Genomic DNA, 18,792 nt, shown 5'->3' on the forward strand with positions numbered 1-18,792 from the left:
TAGTTTCAGGTGCACAACATAATGATTCAACAAACGAATACATTACTCAGTGCTCATCACATTTAATGTATTTTTCCAAATTTTTTAAATTTACATCCAAGTTAGCATATAGTGCAACAATAATTTCAGGAGTAGATTCCTTAATGCCCCTTACCCATTTAGCCCATCACCCTTCCAGCAACCCTCTGTCTGTTTTCTATATTTAAGAGTCTCTTAGGTTTTGTCCCCCTTCCTGTTTTTATATTCTTTTTGCTTCCCTTCCCTTATGTTCATCTGTTTTCTGTCTTAAATTCCTCATGAGTGAAGTCATGATATTTGTCTTTCTCTAATTTCACTTAGCATAATACTTTCTAGTTCCATCCATGTAGCTGCCAATGGCAAGATTTCATTCTTTCACTGCCGAGTAATACTCCATTGTATATATATATATACCACATCTTTTTTTTTTTTTATGAAATTTATTGACAAATCGGTTTCCATACAACACCCAGTGCTCATCCCAAAAGGTGCCCTCCTCAATACCCATCACCCACCCTCTCCTCCCTCCCACCCCCCATCAACCCTCAGTTTGTTCTCAGTTTTTAACAGTCTCTTATGCTTTGGCTCTCTCCCATTCTAACCTCTTTTTTTTTTTTTTTCCTTCCCCTCCCCCATGGGTTTCTGTTAAGTTTCTCAGGATCCACATAAGAGTGAAACCATATGGTATCTGTCTTTCTCTGTATGGCTTATTTCACTTAGCATCACACTCTCCAGTTCCATCCACGTTGCTACAAAAGGCCATATTTCATTTTTTCTCAATATACCACATCTTCTTTATCCATTCATCTGTCGATGGACATTTGGGCTCTTTCCATACTTTGGCTATTGTTGATAGTGCTGCTATAAACATTAGGGTGCATGTGCCCCTTCGAAACAGCACACCTGTATCCCTTGGATAAATACCTAGTAGTGCCATTGCTAGGTTGTAGGATAGTTCTATTTTTAATTTTTTTGAGGAACCTCCATAATGGTTTTCCAGAGTGGCTGCACTGTCATAGACTCTGGGTCTAAAGTTCTCTCTTGTCTGGCAAGAGAGTAGGACTCAGGATGAAAAGCGGGAGATGGCTAAATGTCCAGGAAAAGACAAGAGCCCCGAATAAGGGTCCTTGCCTGTTTTTACTAGGATCAGAAGGCTTACAAACATGGCGGTGGATGTGCACAAAGAGACAATAAATCTGTGAACATTAACTTGTGGACGTGAGGGAAAGGGGGTCTTCAAGATATTTGGGGTTAGGGGTTTGGGTTAATAGCAAAATCCTGACGCCGGGCAGTCTGGCGGAAGGTTGTTTGCAGCGGACGGACGTGAGGCAGCACCTTTGTTTATCTTAGCTAGCCTAAGGGATGAGACTGGGGAAATCACCTCAGGGTGGACAAGGCACCTTTTCTTTTGTTAACCATCTCTCTTCTGGGCTGCTTCACCTGCAGCACAGAGGTCTATAGACCTATTTACCTGTTTACCTAACTTAGTCCTTTCTTCCTGTGAAAGCAGCTTTCTGCTATAGTACTAAATTGGGGGTGCTTCCACTCTGAATATCTAATCTTGTTTATTTCCTATACCTATGTTCTATATTGGTGCCTGGGCACCTCCCTATTTTGGGGCCTTTGCCTCTCCCTCTCTATTCTGGGGGCTTAAGCCCCCTTTCTCTATCCTTACCTAATCTTGTTTACCCAAACTCACCTGTGAGCAACCTATGGCTTTGTACTTCTTTATGCCTTGTTAATCCATTGGTGTAAGCCCGGGGGATTCCTAAGCTTATCCTCCACAGCTCCTCCACAGTTGGCATTCCCACCAGCAGTGCATAAGAGATCTTCCTGGGAGAGAGATTCTTAAGCAGCCTCCACATTCAGCATGGAGCCCGAGGCAGGGCTCAATCCCATGACCCTGGCGATCATGACCTGAGCCGAAATCAGGAATCCAATGCTCAACCAACAGACTAAGCCACCCAGGCTTCCCCCAAAAATGATTTTAAGGTTGGTTTTGAAATAAAAATAGCCATGTGAGAATCGCCTGGGGAGCTAACCTTAGCTCAGTCTGAGCCTTCCACACTCAGGCACCCTGCCTGTCTCCCTTGAGACTGGGTACTTGTCAGCTGTCTTATACCCCCATTTAAACAAGCACAGGGTTATCACGCCCTTGCCCCTCGACTGGGACTGTAGGGAAGAAAGTATCAACAAAGTAGATCATCCCCACTCCCCACCTGCACCTGGACTCCATGCTGTCTGCACTAATGCAGAACTTCCAGTTGATTTCCTTGGCCTTTCTGGAACACTTTACATGGAAGCATCAGGCACACCACACGGCACTGCCAGCTAACTTAGGGGTCATGTTAAAAGGCACAAAATGAAATCTATTTCTCTGTTCACTTTTGTCCTGAAGTAGGGTAGGAACTGAAAAGCTTTTCGCTTCCATGTAATTGCTTGAAGGAGGCTCCAAGGGCCTGGAAAAGGCAGGCAGAGGCACTGTGGTAGAAGGGGGGGAAAAACAGAGATGACACGAAGCCCAATAAAGATGGCTGTGCCCATTGTTTGGTGTTCATAACACCTGTTGCTCGGAGCTGATCTTTTACAACCATTACACTCATATGTGGACCTTAATAATTTGTGATAGAGTTTATGTCACATCGTGGCTCCGAAGTAGAAATGAAAGAATGACGGTTCACTTAATCTTACAAAGGTTAAGCTGGTGTCATTCTGGCCTAAAAGCAACAATACAATAGGATAATAGGAAATTATAGAAAATATAAGTCTCTGTTCCCTACTCCTGGCACAGAGTTCCTAAAACTCTTACAATTTAAGTGTTAGTCCTAGGAGCATCTCTTGTTTTAATTGGCCTTCCTGGTTCCTGACACAAAATTACTAAATCTCTTGGAATTTCCTGGGTGCCAGGGGTGTCTTGCTCTAATGAGGCAACTCTTGGCTCCTGGATGCCTTCAGAGAATGAAGGCTGGTCACTAGAAAAACCAAGCCAGTCATTAGAAGCCTCCATAAAAATCCCAGTATTAAGGGATCTGGAATAAAGAGAAGGTGGACTTTTAACAAGCTGTTTTTATCAGCACCATATATCTGGGGAAGGGGGATTTGAGATTATCAAAGAAACAACTGTGTAAGTGTGGAATAAGGGCAAGTTCAGGGATAAATCCCAGAGATTATCTCCATTATTAAGGGATATATAGTAAAGGATTAATGGAGGCCAGGAAAAGAACAGAGCTGAAGATTAACTATTTTCAAAAAGACAGGAAATCATAACATGCTGGTGAAGATGTGGAGGAGGGAACTCTGTGTGCTGTTGGTGGGAATGTAAACTAGTACAGCCACAACGGAAAACAGGATGGGGTTTCTTCAAGAAATTAAAAATAGAACTAGGATCCAGCAATCCCACTTCTGGGTATATATCTGCAGGGAACAAAATCATGATCTTGAAGTGATACCTTACTCTCATGTTCACTGAAGTATTATTCACTATAGCCAAGGTATGGAGATAACCTAAGTGTCCATCAGCAGATGAATTGATTTAAAAAATTGTAAGATATATATACATATACATACACACACACACTGGAATATTGACTACTTATTCTTAAAAATGAGGGAAATTATTGTCATTTATGACAACCTGGATGAACCTGGAGGGATTATGCCAAGTGAAATAAGCCAGACAAAAACTAACACTGCCTGGTCTCACTTACATGTGGATTCTGAAAAAAGAAAAAAAAAAGTCAAAATAATAGAAACAGAAAATTGGAGGGTGGGGGAAATAGGGAGAGAGGTTGGTAAAAAGGTGCAAAGTTTAAATTATAAAAAGAATAAGGTGTGAGGATCTAATGTATAACATGGTGATATAGTTGATAACACTGTGTCATATAATAGAGATTTGCTGAGAGAATGAACTTAAATGCTCACCCCCACCACCCCCCAAAAAGGTAAGTATGTGAGGTGTTGGATGTGTATATAACTCTATGGGAGGAATCCCTTCACAAAGAATATATATATTAAATCATCACATCATGTACTTTAAATATTTTAAAATGTTGTCAATTATATCTCAAAGATGAAAACAATGTAGCATTATGAGATAGGTTGCAAAATCAATGGGAGGAAGGGAAATGCTGAGTGGTTATCAGACTGGAGATGAGATGGGGTAAGTGATGAAAGAAAAGCAAATGGATAGCCTGGAATATGAACATATACAGAAGACAATTTGCATAATATTAGTCTTTGAAGAGCATTCTTCCCTTCAGAGAGTATTTCTGTCATTGAGTGAAGCACCTGCTGCTTGATGAGACAGTTGCTCCATAGATGGTAAGTGTGGACTCTGCAGCCATGCTGGGGGTTAAACTCCTAGTTTGAGCAATTTATATAACTGCCCATGCCTCGATTTCTCCATCTGTAAAATGGCATAATAATGCCTACCCCATATGACTGCTGTTTGTAATTAATGAATTAAAAATGGAGGCATTTAGGACATCTTTGCATGTAATAAAGTTTCAGTACACTTCTTGAAATACAGAATAGCTTGTGGTCAAGAGCCTAGATCCTGGAGGCAAAACATCTGTGTTCAGATCCTGACTCTGTCCCTTACTAGCTGGGGGACTTTGGGAAATTTATTAAATTTCCCTCTGCCTATTTCTTCATCTGTAAAGTGAGAATAATTCTGGACCCACTACATAAGATTATAAGAAGGATCAATTAGGTTAATATATAATATACATAACATATGTAAAGTGCATATAATATATATATATGTGCATATATATGTAAATATATGTAATATATGTAAAGTGCAATAATAAGAGCATTTAGGTGTTTGCCATTGTTAGTTATTACTAAAGAGCCTTTTTAAATGTCACTCTTTGGACTTGTTCACCCTGCCCTGTTTGCATTGTGCTGATGTTAGCCCAGTGCTCTGCTGGAGGCCTCATGACGTGATTCCAAAGAAAAACCCTGAACCTCTAACTCCACACGTCCTCACATAAGCAGGAGTCCTTGATTCTGAAGCAGTGGCAGTAATTCCTGAGTCTGGTGTGACAGAACACATTTTTGAAAATAGCCCCCACACATCTAAGTATACTTAGGTCAGCAGCTTTAGATGCCTCAGATAAAGCAGAATACTTTCTAAAGTCATTTGAGCTCCCCTCCTTTTTTTTATTTTTAACAGAGAATAAATACTTACCCAAGTCTTATTTAGTGGAAGAGACTATGTTTTACTATTGGAAACATTGACTTCTTGTTTGGTAAATATTCATGCTAGTCTCTGTATTAGTATTAGATTTGGCTTGTGTGTAACAAAATTCATACGATGATTCAAAGAAGACAAGTTTATTTTCTCCCATAAAAGTCTGAGCTGGCATGGCAGCTTTGCTCATCAGATTGATAGGTGCCTACTTGCTGTTCCATAGTCCTTAAGGAGCTCCTTCCATCTCATAATTCTCTGTGGCTGAGCAGTATAACACCACCCCAAGCAGCAGGATAGAGAAAGTAGGGAGAAAGAGAGAAGAATTGTGCACAATTTCTCACATTCCATTGGCCAGAACTTTGTCATGTGGCTGCAAGGGAGGCTGGGAAATAATCTTTAATTTAGGTGACCATGTATTCAGCCAACATAGCTAAATCAATGCATTATTATAGCGTAAGGGGGACAAAGGAGTACTAGAAGCTACTATCACGATCGTTTCATTTTCATTAAAAGAATTGCTAATTTCTTTTTTTTTTTTTTAATTTGTTTTTCAACGTTTATTTATTTTGGGGACAGAGAGAGACAGAGCATGAACGGGGGAGGGGCAGAGAGAGAGGGAGACACAGAATCGGAAACAGGCTCCAGGCTCTGAGCCATCAGCCCAGAGCCTGACGCGGGGCTCGAACTCACGGACCGCGAGATCGTGACCTGGCTGAATTGGGACGCTTAACTGACTGCGCCACCCAGGCGCCCCAAGAATTGCTAATTTCTTGAGCCTTTTTCTGATCAGTGACTTTAAATCCCTCCCATGTCACATATTGTAAGTTTAGATCTGAGATATACTAATATATATATATATATATATATATATATATATATATATATATGTATATAGTTTTACAATTGAGTTATTTCAAAGAAATTAAATAGAAAAAGTGTCAAATGCTTAAAAATTAAAAAGAAGTGAATCCAAACTGCTCATGCTCAGTGTGTGTTACAAGACATGTTGAAAATGTGTGCCTTCACACCAAATTTCAGGCACAGCAGGATTCCATATTGACAGTTTTACATAAATAGCACCAAAGTCACAGAAGTCACTTTTTGAAGTGGCTAGAAGAAACTGATGCAAAAGTGAAACATAACAAAGAACAAAGAACATCAAAGATCCAAAGTGCCAGAACCTCAAATGAGGCCAGAGCACTTGGATTTGGAGTGAGGGCTTTAAGGTAAAAATGCTTTGTTGGCCTCAGTTAGTCATACAGAAGGGAATCCAGCATAGTTAATTTTCATTCCTCTTAGGAGGGAAATGTTGCAAGGCCTAGCATATTTTTATAGCTGAGACTATACAAAAAGATGGCCCTAACCCAAGAAGGCAGGAGGTCAGTGAGTTGAGCACCCAGCTTAAGGAAGGAAATGCTGACAAAACATTTTACTAAGAATCTGTGAGGATATCCGAATCTGCGGTCCCTTTCAAACTCATTCACTCTGCTGGAAATCTGAAAACATTTCTTTATGCTTCTTTAAAAGCATCTTGAAGGTTTTTAACACTCAGATCCTAGAACAGAATGACTTAAAACATAACCAACCAAGTCACAGTCCAAAAAAGCAGCCTTTCAGGGAACTTGAGCCTCATAAAGTGTCAGGAATAGGAAATGGAAATACTTAACCGAGTTAAAGTCACTAATATTTAGAAAGCCTCTGTTGCTTTGAAAGCACATTTCCTTGCAGCTAGTGCAAAAGCCAGTTTTACTCCAAGAAAAATACAGAGAAACTGTTGTGTTGAGCTCTAGTAAAACAAGGAAGGATCAAGCGGGCCTTTAACAAACAGCCCTTTATTGCCCCAAAAATCCCCTGGCCTCCTTGTTCCCTGAATGGCTCTAGTGTCTGGCTAGAAGATTCAAAAAGAAACAAAAATGTTAACCGCTGGCCCACAGTGCCATGCCCTGCCTCCCCCACACTCATGAAAATTTTGGAAATGGGTTTACTACTGGTCCCTACTGCCAGGTGTTGATTGGCAGAGGCTGGGTGTGGCCTCTTGGAGCCCTCACACCAGGTGGCAGCTGAGTCCCTGTCCCCAGCCACCCAGGACAGAATGAACCCCTTCATACAGCTACCATCAGAGACAGGTCAGCGCTTCACAGCATCCGGTGGATGGGACCCAGGCACTCTCTATGCCTTTGTAGTGAATGCTCTGCAAAGACTTCTTGGGCCTTAGTGCCAGTGATTACCGTTAAGTGCCAGTCATTATTTCAACTGCCATATCCTGTATGTCTAGTATGTGCAGGTTACATGTACTCTTTCTAATCCTTAAAATAATCCTGCCATAGGAGAATTAGGTCCATGTAATGAAGTTGCAGAAACCAGGCTTAAAATAAGTTAAGTGACTGCCCAAGATTCAAGGTAGCTGGCCTGACTCCACAAAATGTTTTCTCCCACACTCTACCTCATCTCTACACCTCCTTAATTTCTCCAGATTTATCTAATCCCTAGCTCCAAAAAAGCAATTTCCCAGCCTGAAGCTAAAGCTGCTGACCACCAGTCTCTATCCTTCTGCCCCTCAAATCTTGAATAGCAACATATAAAACTCACATGCTTGGTTATTCTGAAAACTGAAACCACATAAAAAGCATAAGATCCTCCTAAACTCATCTTAAATTTCTTTTCCAAAGTTATTATTAATGGTGCTAAAAATAGAATATTATAAGTTAAATACAACCACCCACCACATCTAGAGTATCTTGTCCTGTCTTCTCTCACCTCTCTTGCTTGAGCGAAAGCAGTTCTCAGCACCCATTAGCATCTTGAAGAAAGGGGCAATTTCATTTTGCCTCCCGAATGCCTTACACACAGTGCGTGGCTGGAGGGCCTTGTTTGATAAACACTTCATTGAATGAGGGACACTTGTAGGAAGTTCGCTGTAGTAGGCAACGTTTTTGAGATTTGCTCTGGAATGTCGTCATCTAAGAAAGTTATCACACCTATACTGTTTTACAGTTTGAGTTGTTAAAAAAAAAAAACCTGCAGATTTTTTTTTTTTTTAGAGATAGTGCTATTTTGCAAATTCTAAACACAAGAAATGATACTAACAGAAGGAAAGAACATTCTTCCCTTTCCTTTTCCAAAGGATGCCTTTTCTACTCTGACATCTTCTTGGCAGCAAACAAGACTTTTAGCCATTTGATATTTTCTTACGATTCAAATTCACATTGTAAAGTAAAAATTGCCACAACTAATAAATTAATGCTGGAGTCCTACCATGTTATGCCTGGCTTGTTTTCATAATCTCATGGTCTGAACTTTCCAAGAGTGATAGAAAAACAATGTCAATTTCTGCTGACCTACTGAAACCAACGAGCTGTCACATAGCCTTTCTTTGTCAGTTTACTGGAAGCTCTTTGATTTGTCCCAGGAGAAAGGCAGTAAGTTTTCCTCCTCTATCAGAGAAAAGTAAAGATAAGTCTTATCTATAAAAAATTTACCCTTCTTTCTTAAAAAGAAAATTGGCAAATCCACTCCATATTGTTACTAACTTTTCCAAGGGCATTTCTGTTTCTGTTGACCTTTGAAAGACCATCCTAACAAAGTATTCTGCCTTCCAGTCAGGAAACACTTGCTTCCGTTCACACTGCAAGACATAAGCATGGCCTTTCCATTCTGTTACTTTATGGAACTGATTGGAAGATGGGTATTTTAGGGATATTTGGGGAGGGAGGGGTAACTTTTAAAAAAATATTGTCAAGTTAGCTAACATAGAGTGTATACAGTGTGCTCTTGGTTTTAGGGGTAGATTCCCATGATTCATCGCTTACATATAACACCCAGTGCTCATCCCAAGTGCCCTCCTCAATTCCCATCAGAGAGATAACTTTAAAGTATTATATCAGTCAAGTACACAAATCTTAAGTGTCCTGCTTAATGTTTGTAAAGTGAACCATCCATGTTAACTGCCACTCGCTCAGATCAGGATTACCAGAAAACTCCTTCCTATACCATCCTAGGCATTCCCTATCACAAAAGTAGCCACAATCCTGACTTCTGTCATTAAGGTTAGTGTGCTTGTCCTGTTTTGCATAAATGGAATCATAACATATGTTCTGTTTTGTGTCTGCCTTCTTTTACTCACTTTTATGTGTATAGGATTGATCTATGTGGCTACATTTGGTAGTTGTTTATTCCTTTTCATTGCTGTATACTATTCCACCTTGTGCCTGTATATAGGTTGATATATATTGATACACATGTATCAGTCACTATTTACACATTCTGCTGATAGTCATTAGGGTTGTTTCTAATTTTTGGTTACTATCAGTAAAGCTGCTGGTAATATTCTTATCCATGTCTTCTGGTAAACAGAAGCACTCATTTCTTTTTTTTTTTTTAATTTCTTAAAAATGTTTTTGTTTCAGAGAGAGAGAGAGAGAGAGAGAGAGAGCGCACTTGAGCAGAGGAGAGGGGCAGAGGGAGAGAGAGAGAAAGAATCTTAAGCAAGCCTCCATGCTCAGCGTGGAAACTGACACTGGCTCCTTCCCATGACCTTGGTCATAACCTGAGCTGAAGTCAGATTATCAACAGACTAAGTCACCCAGGTGCCCCATAAGCACTCATTTCTATTCCATATTAAGCCAAGAGTGGAAGTGGTGGATCATGACATATATATATGTTCGGCTTTAATAAAATACTGCCAAACATATTCCAAAGTGCTTGTGCCAATTTATGATCCCATCAACAATTATATGATAGTTCAAGTGCTCTGTATCCTTGTCAATGTTTGCTATTTTTAACTTTTAATTTTTGCCATTCTAGTGGGTATATAGTTGTATCTAACCGTTTTGATTTGCTTTTTCCTGATGACTAATAATACCAATCTTCTTTTTATGTTCATTAGTCATTAGGCTATACTCTTTTGTTAAATACCAATTTAAATCTTTTGCCCATTTTTTCCTAAAATGTTGTCTTTTTTCCAACTGATTTGTAAAAGTTCTTTATATATTTTAGACATTTCTTTGTTAGATATATGTATAGAAAATATATTTTCCCAGTATGTGGCTTGCCTTTTGACTCTTCATGGTATCTTTTCATGAAAACAGATCTTAATTTTCATGAAATTCAATTTGTCAATATATGATTGGTGATTTTTATGTCCCTTTTTCCTCCGAAAGAGGTAGGTAACATAGGAAGCAGTAGGCTTGGGGAAGGGGACTTTTGGAACACTGCCAAATCCACATTTACCCACCTACCAGGTATAGATTTTAATTCAAGCATAGGCTTAATTATTGGATCTGTTGGGTGTATAAAGGGGAAAATGAAGATACTCTATTTCCTACTTGAATTGTTTTACCTTCCATATTTAGGTCTCTTATTCACTTTGAATTGATTTTTGGGTATGGTATGATGTAGGTGTCAAGGTTCATTTTTTTCCCCATATAGATATACAGTTGCCTGAGCATTTTTTTATTGAAAAGAACTCCTTTCTGCCCAAATTATAATGGCATGTTTGTCAGAATGTAAGTGATTTTGTGGGTTGGTTTCTGGACTCTTTATTCTGTTCCATTGTACTTTTTCTTTATCCTTGGCCCAATACCACACTGTCTTAATTAGTGAAATGTTAAAAGTCTTACAATTTGGGGCACCTGGGTGGCTCAGTCCATTGAGCATCTGACTCTTGATTTCAGCTCAGGTCATGCATGATCTCATGGTTCGTGAGTTTGAGCCCTGTGTCAGCCTTGGTGCTGCCAGCAGGGAGCCTGCTTGGGATTTTCTTCCTCTCTCCCTGCCCCTCCCCTGCCTGCACTTTCTCTTTCTCACTCTCTCTCTCAAAATAAATAAATAAACTTAAAAAAAAAAACTCTTGCAATTTGATAATAAGTTCTCCAATTTTGTTGTTTTTCTTAAAGATTGTTTTGGCTATCTTAGGTCTATTGCCTATGCTACAGATTTCCATAATAATGTTAGAAACTAGTAATTTCTAAGAAAAAAAATCAGCTGGAATTTTTATTGAGATTTCACTGAGACTACAGGTATAGGAAGAACTCACATCTTAACTCTGTTAAGAATCTTCCAATTGAATCTTTTGAATCTCCCAATGCATTATGATTATATATGTCTCTATACCCCATTTATGTAAGTCTTGAATTTCTCTCAACAATGTTGCACAGTTTCAGCATAGAATTTTGCTCATGTTTCATTAGACATATTTATTTTGATGTTTTTGATGTCATTATAAATGATTTGACTTTTTCCCAATTGTTTGCTGCTGGTTTAAAGAAATATAATGGATCTTTATTGACCTTGTACCCTGTGACTTTGCTAAATTCACTTATAAATTCTACTAATTTGTAGATTACTTTGGATTATCTACTTACAGAAACCTGATATCTATAAGTAAGATATTTTTCTTCTTCCTTTCTAATCTCTATGCTTTTAATTTCTTTTTCTTGCCTTTATTGAACTGGTTCCAACCTCCACTTGTGTTAAACACTGCTGAATAGAAGGGTGAGAGTGAACATCTGTGTCTTGTTCCTGACCTCAGTGGGAAAATATGTAATATTTCACTATTAAAATTAGCTATAGTGTTTTTTAGATATTCCTGGTTTGCTGAGAATTTTATCATACTATTATGATTTTTTTCACAGTATTGAATTTTATCAAATGCTGCACCTATTGAGATGATCATGTGAATTACCTCCTATGCTCCATTCATTATATCCTTGATTTTTATTTTATTTTTTTGTTCTTTATACCCTTGATTTAAAAATTTTAAGACATAAATTCACAAATTCACAACTGTACAAAATGATATGGGGTGCTGGGTGGCTCAGTTAGTTGAGCGTCTGACACTTGATTTTTGCTCAGGTCATGATCTCATGGTTTGTGGGGTTGGGCCCCACATCAGGCTCTGCACTAACAGCACAGAGCCTTCTTGGGATTCTCTCTCTCTTCCTCTCTCTCTGCCTCTTCCCTGCTCACTCTCTCTCTAAATAAATAAATAAATAAATAATTAAAACTTAAAAAAAATAATATGAATAGATCATGTGTACTCTTTACCCAGTTTCCTTCAATAGCATTTTTCAAAAGTATAGTACAATATCAGAAGCAGGATATTGACATTGATATAATCCACTGGTTCTATTTGTGTTTACACTCTAATTTCTGAATGTTAAACCAACCTTGCATTCTTTAATCATGAAATATGTATTACTAGATGCAATAAGCTGATATTTTGTCAGGGATTTCACATCTATATTCATGAGAGAGAGTGGTCTGTAATTCTCTTTTCTTGTAATGTCTTGCCAGATTTTGGTGTTAGAATTATATTGGCCTCATAGAATGATTTGGATGTGTTTCTTTTTTCTCTGTTCTCTGAAAGAGTTTGTGTATGTTTGCTATTAAATTGTTTTGAAATATTTGGAAAAATTCACCAGTAAAGCAAGCCATCTAGGTTTGCAATTTTCCTCTTGGGAAAATTTTAAGTACAGATTAGATATTTTTTTTATAGATCGAGGGCTATTCAGAATTTTTATTTCTTCCTGTTTTTCAGAAATGTTTTTTAAGAAACCATTTCCATTTCATTGAAGTTGTCAATTTTATTGGGAAAAGTTTTTTTCCCTTAATTTCCTCTCATGATATTTTTCATAGTGTCAGTAACATTGTAGCAATGTTTCCTTTTTCATTTGTTTCTTGTTTTCTTTTCTGATTAGTCTTACTAGGGGTTTTCAATTTCAATGAGCCCTTCAAAAAACCAGCGTTTGGCTTTGCTGATTTTCTCTTTCTCTATCTTTGGCCTTATATTTAAAACATGTTCCTTGTAAAAGCCTTATAAGTAAAGGTAGCTTTAAAATGGAGTGTTGATGTCAACTTCAGCCGTGGTCACAGTCCTTGGCTTGCAGCATCCGTAAGAGGGAAGTGGTAATGGTCTTGAACAGGGACTCAAAAGTTTAGACTGAGTTTAGAGCTGAGAGGAGAGGGATCTCACTGTTGGTGGAATTTTTTTTTAAAGTTTATTTATTTTGAATAAATAAGTATGCATGAGTGGGGGACAGGCAGAGAGAGAGAGAGGGAAAGAGAGAATCCCAAGCAGGCTCCTTAAGATCATGACCTCAGCTGAGATCAAGTGTTAGACATTTAACCAGCTGAGCCACCCAGGTGCTCCGTGGTGGAATATTTTTATACAATAATTATCACCCTCAAGTTTATTTGTTTCCAAAGTGTTTTGTATTGATTATAAATAGTGTTAGATGAAAGAAGAATAGTCTTGAATTGTGGACTGGCACCCTCAGAAAGAAAGATTTGTAGTCAGTGCTATGCAAACCTCTAAATTTGTCTTAGAAAATTTCTAATTGAAATATTTCATATTGGAATGATAGATTAATCAGCAGATTTTTAAGTGGTAAGGAAACTTGGGAACCATCTAGGGCCCATTATCATGCTTCTGAATACTTGGATATGGAAATATAAAGTGTACTTTCATTTTTGTCACTCATGCCATGCAGATAAATGAACAACTGAATACTTAGAACTTGGATTTTAAATATCATTATGACCTTTAAAAATAACAACTGGTTTAATAATGGACCAAAGTGTAAATAAAATGGGCAAGTGATATACTTCAGTTCCCAATGAAAATTTGTAAGGAAAAGTTGTTATTTTTACTTTGTAGCTTTTAGTCTTAGAGAAAAGACTTCATCATTTTGTATGTGATATAGCTTTCTGGGCTCTTGACATCTTCATAGAATTTGACTGGAATTTCCGTCTCTTGAAAATGAATGGGCATCTTCTTGCTCTCCACACTCATGAGCTTCACTTGGAGGGGACCCAAGTTGACATAATCCTATGATAAACAGATATAGAAGAGAATATGAGAGGTTATTCAACAAGTTACCAGTCGTTTGTTTGTTTGTTTGTTTGCTTGTTTGTTTTGAGAGAGAGATAGAGAAAGCAAGGTGGGGAGGGGTAGAGGGAGAGCGAAATCCCAAGCATGCTCCATGCTTGCAGGACAGATTGATACGGGGCTCAAAGTCAGGAACTGTGAGGTCATGACTTGAGCCGAAACCAAGAGGCAGGCACTTTACCGACTGAATCACCCAAGTGCCCCAACAAATTACCAGTCTTAATAGTTTGGTTTCCTTGGGGCATCTGGGTGGCTCAGTAGTTGAGTGTCTGACTTCAGTTTAGGTCATGATCTCGTGGTTTGTGAGTTTGAGCCCTGCATTGGGCTTTGCGCTGATAGCTCAGAGTCTGCTTGGGATTCTCTGTCTCGCTCTCTCTCTGTCCCTCCCCCACTTGCTTTCTCTCTCAAAAATAAATAAACATTAAAAAAAATAGGTTTCCTTTATTATAGTTGGCCTTTATCTGACATTTCATTGTCCTTTTAACTGACTGAATAACAAGTGAAATATGAGAACCACTGTAAACAAAAAACCACTAAATACACTTATATACCCAGTGAGGAATGTAAGGCAAGACCTCCCAAAGGGCAGGCAGCAAGGCTGACAGGCTTGTTTTTCAGGGAGTTGGATGAGGGGCACCAATTAGAATGGGGAGATATATTCTCTCAAGGTCTTTAATTGGTAAAAGAAAATGTTAGCTGTATATATGTAGCCCTCTGCTGGCCAGGATATAAACACAGCAGAGTTTTCTATATTATTCAAGAACAATGGGAAGGATTGGCAAAGGTTACTTTGACTATAAAAATTCTAATATTGAGAAAATTCTCCATGAATTTTCACTTTTCACAGGACCAATGTCCACTGTATAAGAAAGCTTACCATATTCTGCCAAACTAACTGTAATTTAAGATACCAACAAACAGAAATCTAATTTACTGATGGCTCAGTCTATTGAGCATCTGACTCTTGATTTCTATTCAGGTCATGATCTCACAGTTTGTGGGTTTGAGCCCCATACTGGGTTCCGTGCTGACAGCATGGAGCCTGCTTAGGATTCTCTGTCTCTTTCTCTCTCTGTCCCTCCCCTGCTTGCACATGCTCTCCCTCTCTCAAAATAAATAAATAAACATTAAAAAAAATGTCACTTGTTGTTAGCAGGACTGAGTTGTAGTTAGCTAAAATGGTTTTTGTTTGATTTTTTTTTTTCAGTATCTTCTGCTTTCATACATCATTTTATCCTACCAGATTTTAAGTTCTAGGAGAACTCTTATTTTGATCTTTTTAAGTTTATTTATTTATTTGGAGGAAGAAAGAGACAGAGAGAGAGACAGAGATCAGGGATCATGACCTGAGCTGAAATCAAGAATTACATGCTTAACCAATTGAGCCACCCAAGTGCCCCCTAAGTTCTAGGATGACTTTTAAAGTTATTAGTAGTACCAAGAAGGAAGATAGCAAGGGATAGATGTGGGAGTAATTGGAATATACCAAAAAGGTTTTAAAATTAAAAAGCTTTGATACTACAGGTTTCACCTAATATGGTATATATGGTGGTTTGTACTTTCCAGTGATGGCCACAGTAATAGGTATCCTGTCCCACATGATTTCTTTCTTTTTTTTTTTTTTATGGTCTATTTTCTCTATCCATTTGCTTTCAGTTTATACAGGTCTTTATATTTAAGTGTATTTTTGTGGACAACATAGAGTTGCGTTGTGTTTTTTGATCCACTATGACAATCTCTGTCTTTTATTTATTTATTTATTTATTTATTTATTTTTTCAATATATGAAGTTTATTGTCAAATTGGTTTCCATACAACACCCAGTGCTCATCCCAAAAGGTGCCCTCCTCAATACCCATCTGTAGAAACATGGATGGAACTGGAGAGTGTTATGCTAAGTGAAATAAGCCATACAGAGAAAGACAGATACCATGTTTTCACTCTTAGGTGGATCCTGAGAAACTTAACAGAAACCCATGGGGGAGGGGAAGGAAAAAAAAAGAGGTTACAGTGGAAGAGAGCCACATGATTTCTTTATATATATATATAAAGGAGAGAGAGGGAGAGAAGGAGGGTCAGAGAGAGGAAGACAGAATCCAAAACAGGCTCTGCATGGTCAGCGCAAAACCTGATGTGGGGCTTGGTCCCATGAATTGTGAGATCATGACCTGAGCCAAAGTTAGAAGCTCAACCAACTGAGCCACCCAGGAACCCCCCACATGCTTTTCTTAGAATATGATGCTCCTTCCTCTTTTCAGATGCAGGAGCTACATTCCCTCCCCTTGGGTGGAGCTTTGTAACTACATCAACCAATAGAATATGATGGAAGTGATGGTGTGTGATTTCCAAGGCTAAGTCATACAAAATATTGTGGCTCTTACCTTGGTCTCTGGTATTGCTTGTCCTGGGAGAAGCCTGACACCATAACCAAGAGACAATAAAGGCACCCCACGAGAGGCCCGTGTAATGAAGAACTGAGGGTCCCAGCTTGGCCAGCATCAACTTGCCAGCCATGTGAGTGAGCCACCTTGGAAGTGGATCTCCTCCTACTCTAGCCAAGCCTTCAGGTGACTGTAGCCCCAGCTGACATATGACTGCAACTCCTCAGGGCCCAAGTGAGAAGTGTCCAGTGGAGCCCTTCTCAAATTCCTAACCAACAGAAGTTATGAAAGAAGTTATAAGCCACAGAAGTTACAAGCCACTAAGTTTGGAGATGATTTGTTATATGGCATTAGGTAACTTACATTGTATACTAGGAATGGAACTCTATTAGTGAATATACGCAGCAAATTGCACATGGGTAGGAGTGAACATTGTGTCTAATGAGAGATGTGAATGGTGGGCCAATTTTACTAATAATTGCAAACAGAAATTTTCAATATCCGTATTATAGGTTAATTTTCTCCATTAATTAAAAAAAAGCATTCTCTTAGTAGTCAGAATTTTTTTTGCATGAATCTTACCTTGAAATCCTGATCATCCTCATACAGTAAGTATTTCATATCGGAGGCCCCAAACCCTGTGCATGAGTCGCTTTCCTCATCTGTCTTCAGGTCCTTGCTGTACCTGGTCCCATCCTCACGAGTGACACATAAAGCACAGCTCTCAGCTGAGGAGCTCATCATGTTTCCACTTTTTACTTCTACAGATTGCAATTTTGACTCTTCTGGGATAAATACAAAGAGATTGGTTATTTTGGGACAGATAAAAATGAAAATGCAATATACACTTTGTCACATTTTTAATTTGAAAGATCTTTGAGGAATGTAGAGTCTATATATTAATGTGAGAGTGAGCCCCATTTTTAGAACCTCCAAGTTTATTCCATTCTCTTAGCTGACAGGTTTTGGTAATCATATGGTAACTCGTGTGTGTTGTTATTTTGGTTGGTTGGCTAAATTAGAACCCAGAAATACACCAGTATAGACAGCACTCCATCCCTCTCCACCAGTATTTATGTAATACTGAATTACATACACCACGTGAAACGTGATGACTTGAATTTGAAAACAGGACTAGAGAAAGGAGGTGGGTTAGGACAAGTGCTGCAAGGAGAAGAGAAATATGGAGAAACTGGCACATACCTATTCCCTGAATAGCTCTTGGGTACAAGGTACCTGTCATAGATGCTCAATAAGTAGTTGTTATTTAAAAAAAAAAAAAAAAACCTGTCACCATTACGACAAAATAATACCTTTAAATGTTTCTGGCAACTCCAAAGCCACTTCAGGTGTCACTGTCTGTCCAGCAGCTTGAGTAAGATACAGTCGCCTAAAAAGAACAAATGAGAAAAGCAGTCTGTCAACAAACATTGTACCATCTGGTCACTGGTGTCTGTGTCTCTGCTAGGTTCTGGAGACACACAGATGAAAATTGAGACAGTTTCTCCCCTGGAGAAGCATGAGGCCCAAGGGGGTGGCAGATGGACTGGGTGACATTCTGTACCCTGATGGGTGATGCGGGTAGTGTGAGAAGTGCTATGGCATAGAGAGAAGGTGCACCTGGTTGAGCTTTTAGGAGGTAAGGGAAGGTTTCCAGGAGGAGATGGGACCTGAGTGGAGTCTTGAAGAACCAGGGGCTATTTTCCAGGGAAGAGTTTGGGGTGAGGAAGGGCACTGTGTGATAAGGGAGTGACACACTTAATGTTCTGGAAATGAAAGTGAGCTTGGCACCAGTTAGGGTGCTGTTGTAGTAGTCCAGGTGAGCAACAGCCGTGGCCTGAATGAGTGGTTTTAAGATGGAGAGGGAAAGAGAAGGACAACAAGCAGCAAGAATCCCAGATGACATCGAGGTGCTGTCTGTCGCCAAGTGCCATGTTGCAGCTCCAAGCCTGGGGAGCTGTATGTCTGCTATTGAAGCTCTCTGGGCATGTGTTTAATCCTGTTCTCTGCTTTGCAGTGCCCACTGAACTTGCAACCAGAAAATACGATGTCTGGAAAGCTCCATGTAACTTTTCCATGAAGTTTTCCCGAAGACAGCATGAATTGCACTCTTGTCGATAGTCAAACCACCCCTCATGCTTAGCAGCTCAGCAGTCAGGGTGAAGCCCCCGGATTATAGGTTGTCAATTATTTAAAGAACATGAGTAAAGCGTTCTTCAAAATGCTTAAGTTTCAAGCAAATAATGTAACTAAATACAATATTTATGTTTATAAAACTTCTTTTTTTAAAAAAAGTTTACTTATTTTTAATG

The 18,792-nt window shown here is 38.9% G+C and overlaps 1 protein-coding gene across 5 annotated transcripts in view; it reads right to left on the reverse strand.

Annotated features, from left to right (window-relative positions):
* Positions 1-13,739: 13,739 nt before the first annotated feature.
* Positions 13,740-18,792, reverse strand: part of CCDC83 (coiled-coil domain containing 83) — a 52,984-nt gene continuing 47,931 nt past the window's right edge. For 4 of the 5 annotated variants that reach the window (XM_047878511.1, XM_047878507.1, XM_047878509.1 and 1 more), the window contains 3 exons: positions 17,794-17,870; positions 17,063-17,265; positions 13,741-14,039 (listed from right to left, as the gene is read on the reverse strand). In XM_047878511.1, coding sequence (XP_047734467.1) covers positions 13,878-14,039; positions 17,063-17,265; positions 17,794-17,870 — 442 coding nt within the window. In that variant the 3' untranslated portion in view covers positions 13,741-13,877. Of the gene's footprint in view, positions 14,040-17,062; positions 17,266-17,793; positions 17,871-18,792 lie in introns of all 5 variants that reach the window. The other variant, XM_047878510.1, reaches the window with a different exon arrangement.

The sequence above is a fragment of the Prionailurus viverrinus genome, chromosome D1 (assembly GCF_022837055.1).
Source record: "Prionailurus viverrinus isolate Anna chromosome D1, UM_Priviv_1.0, whole genome shotgun sequence".
In the NCBI taxonomy this organism is placed as follows: Eukaryota; Metazoa; Chordata; class Mammalia; order Carnivora; family Felidae; genus Prionailurus; species Prionailurus viverrinus.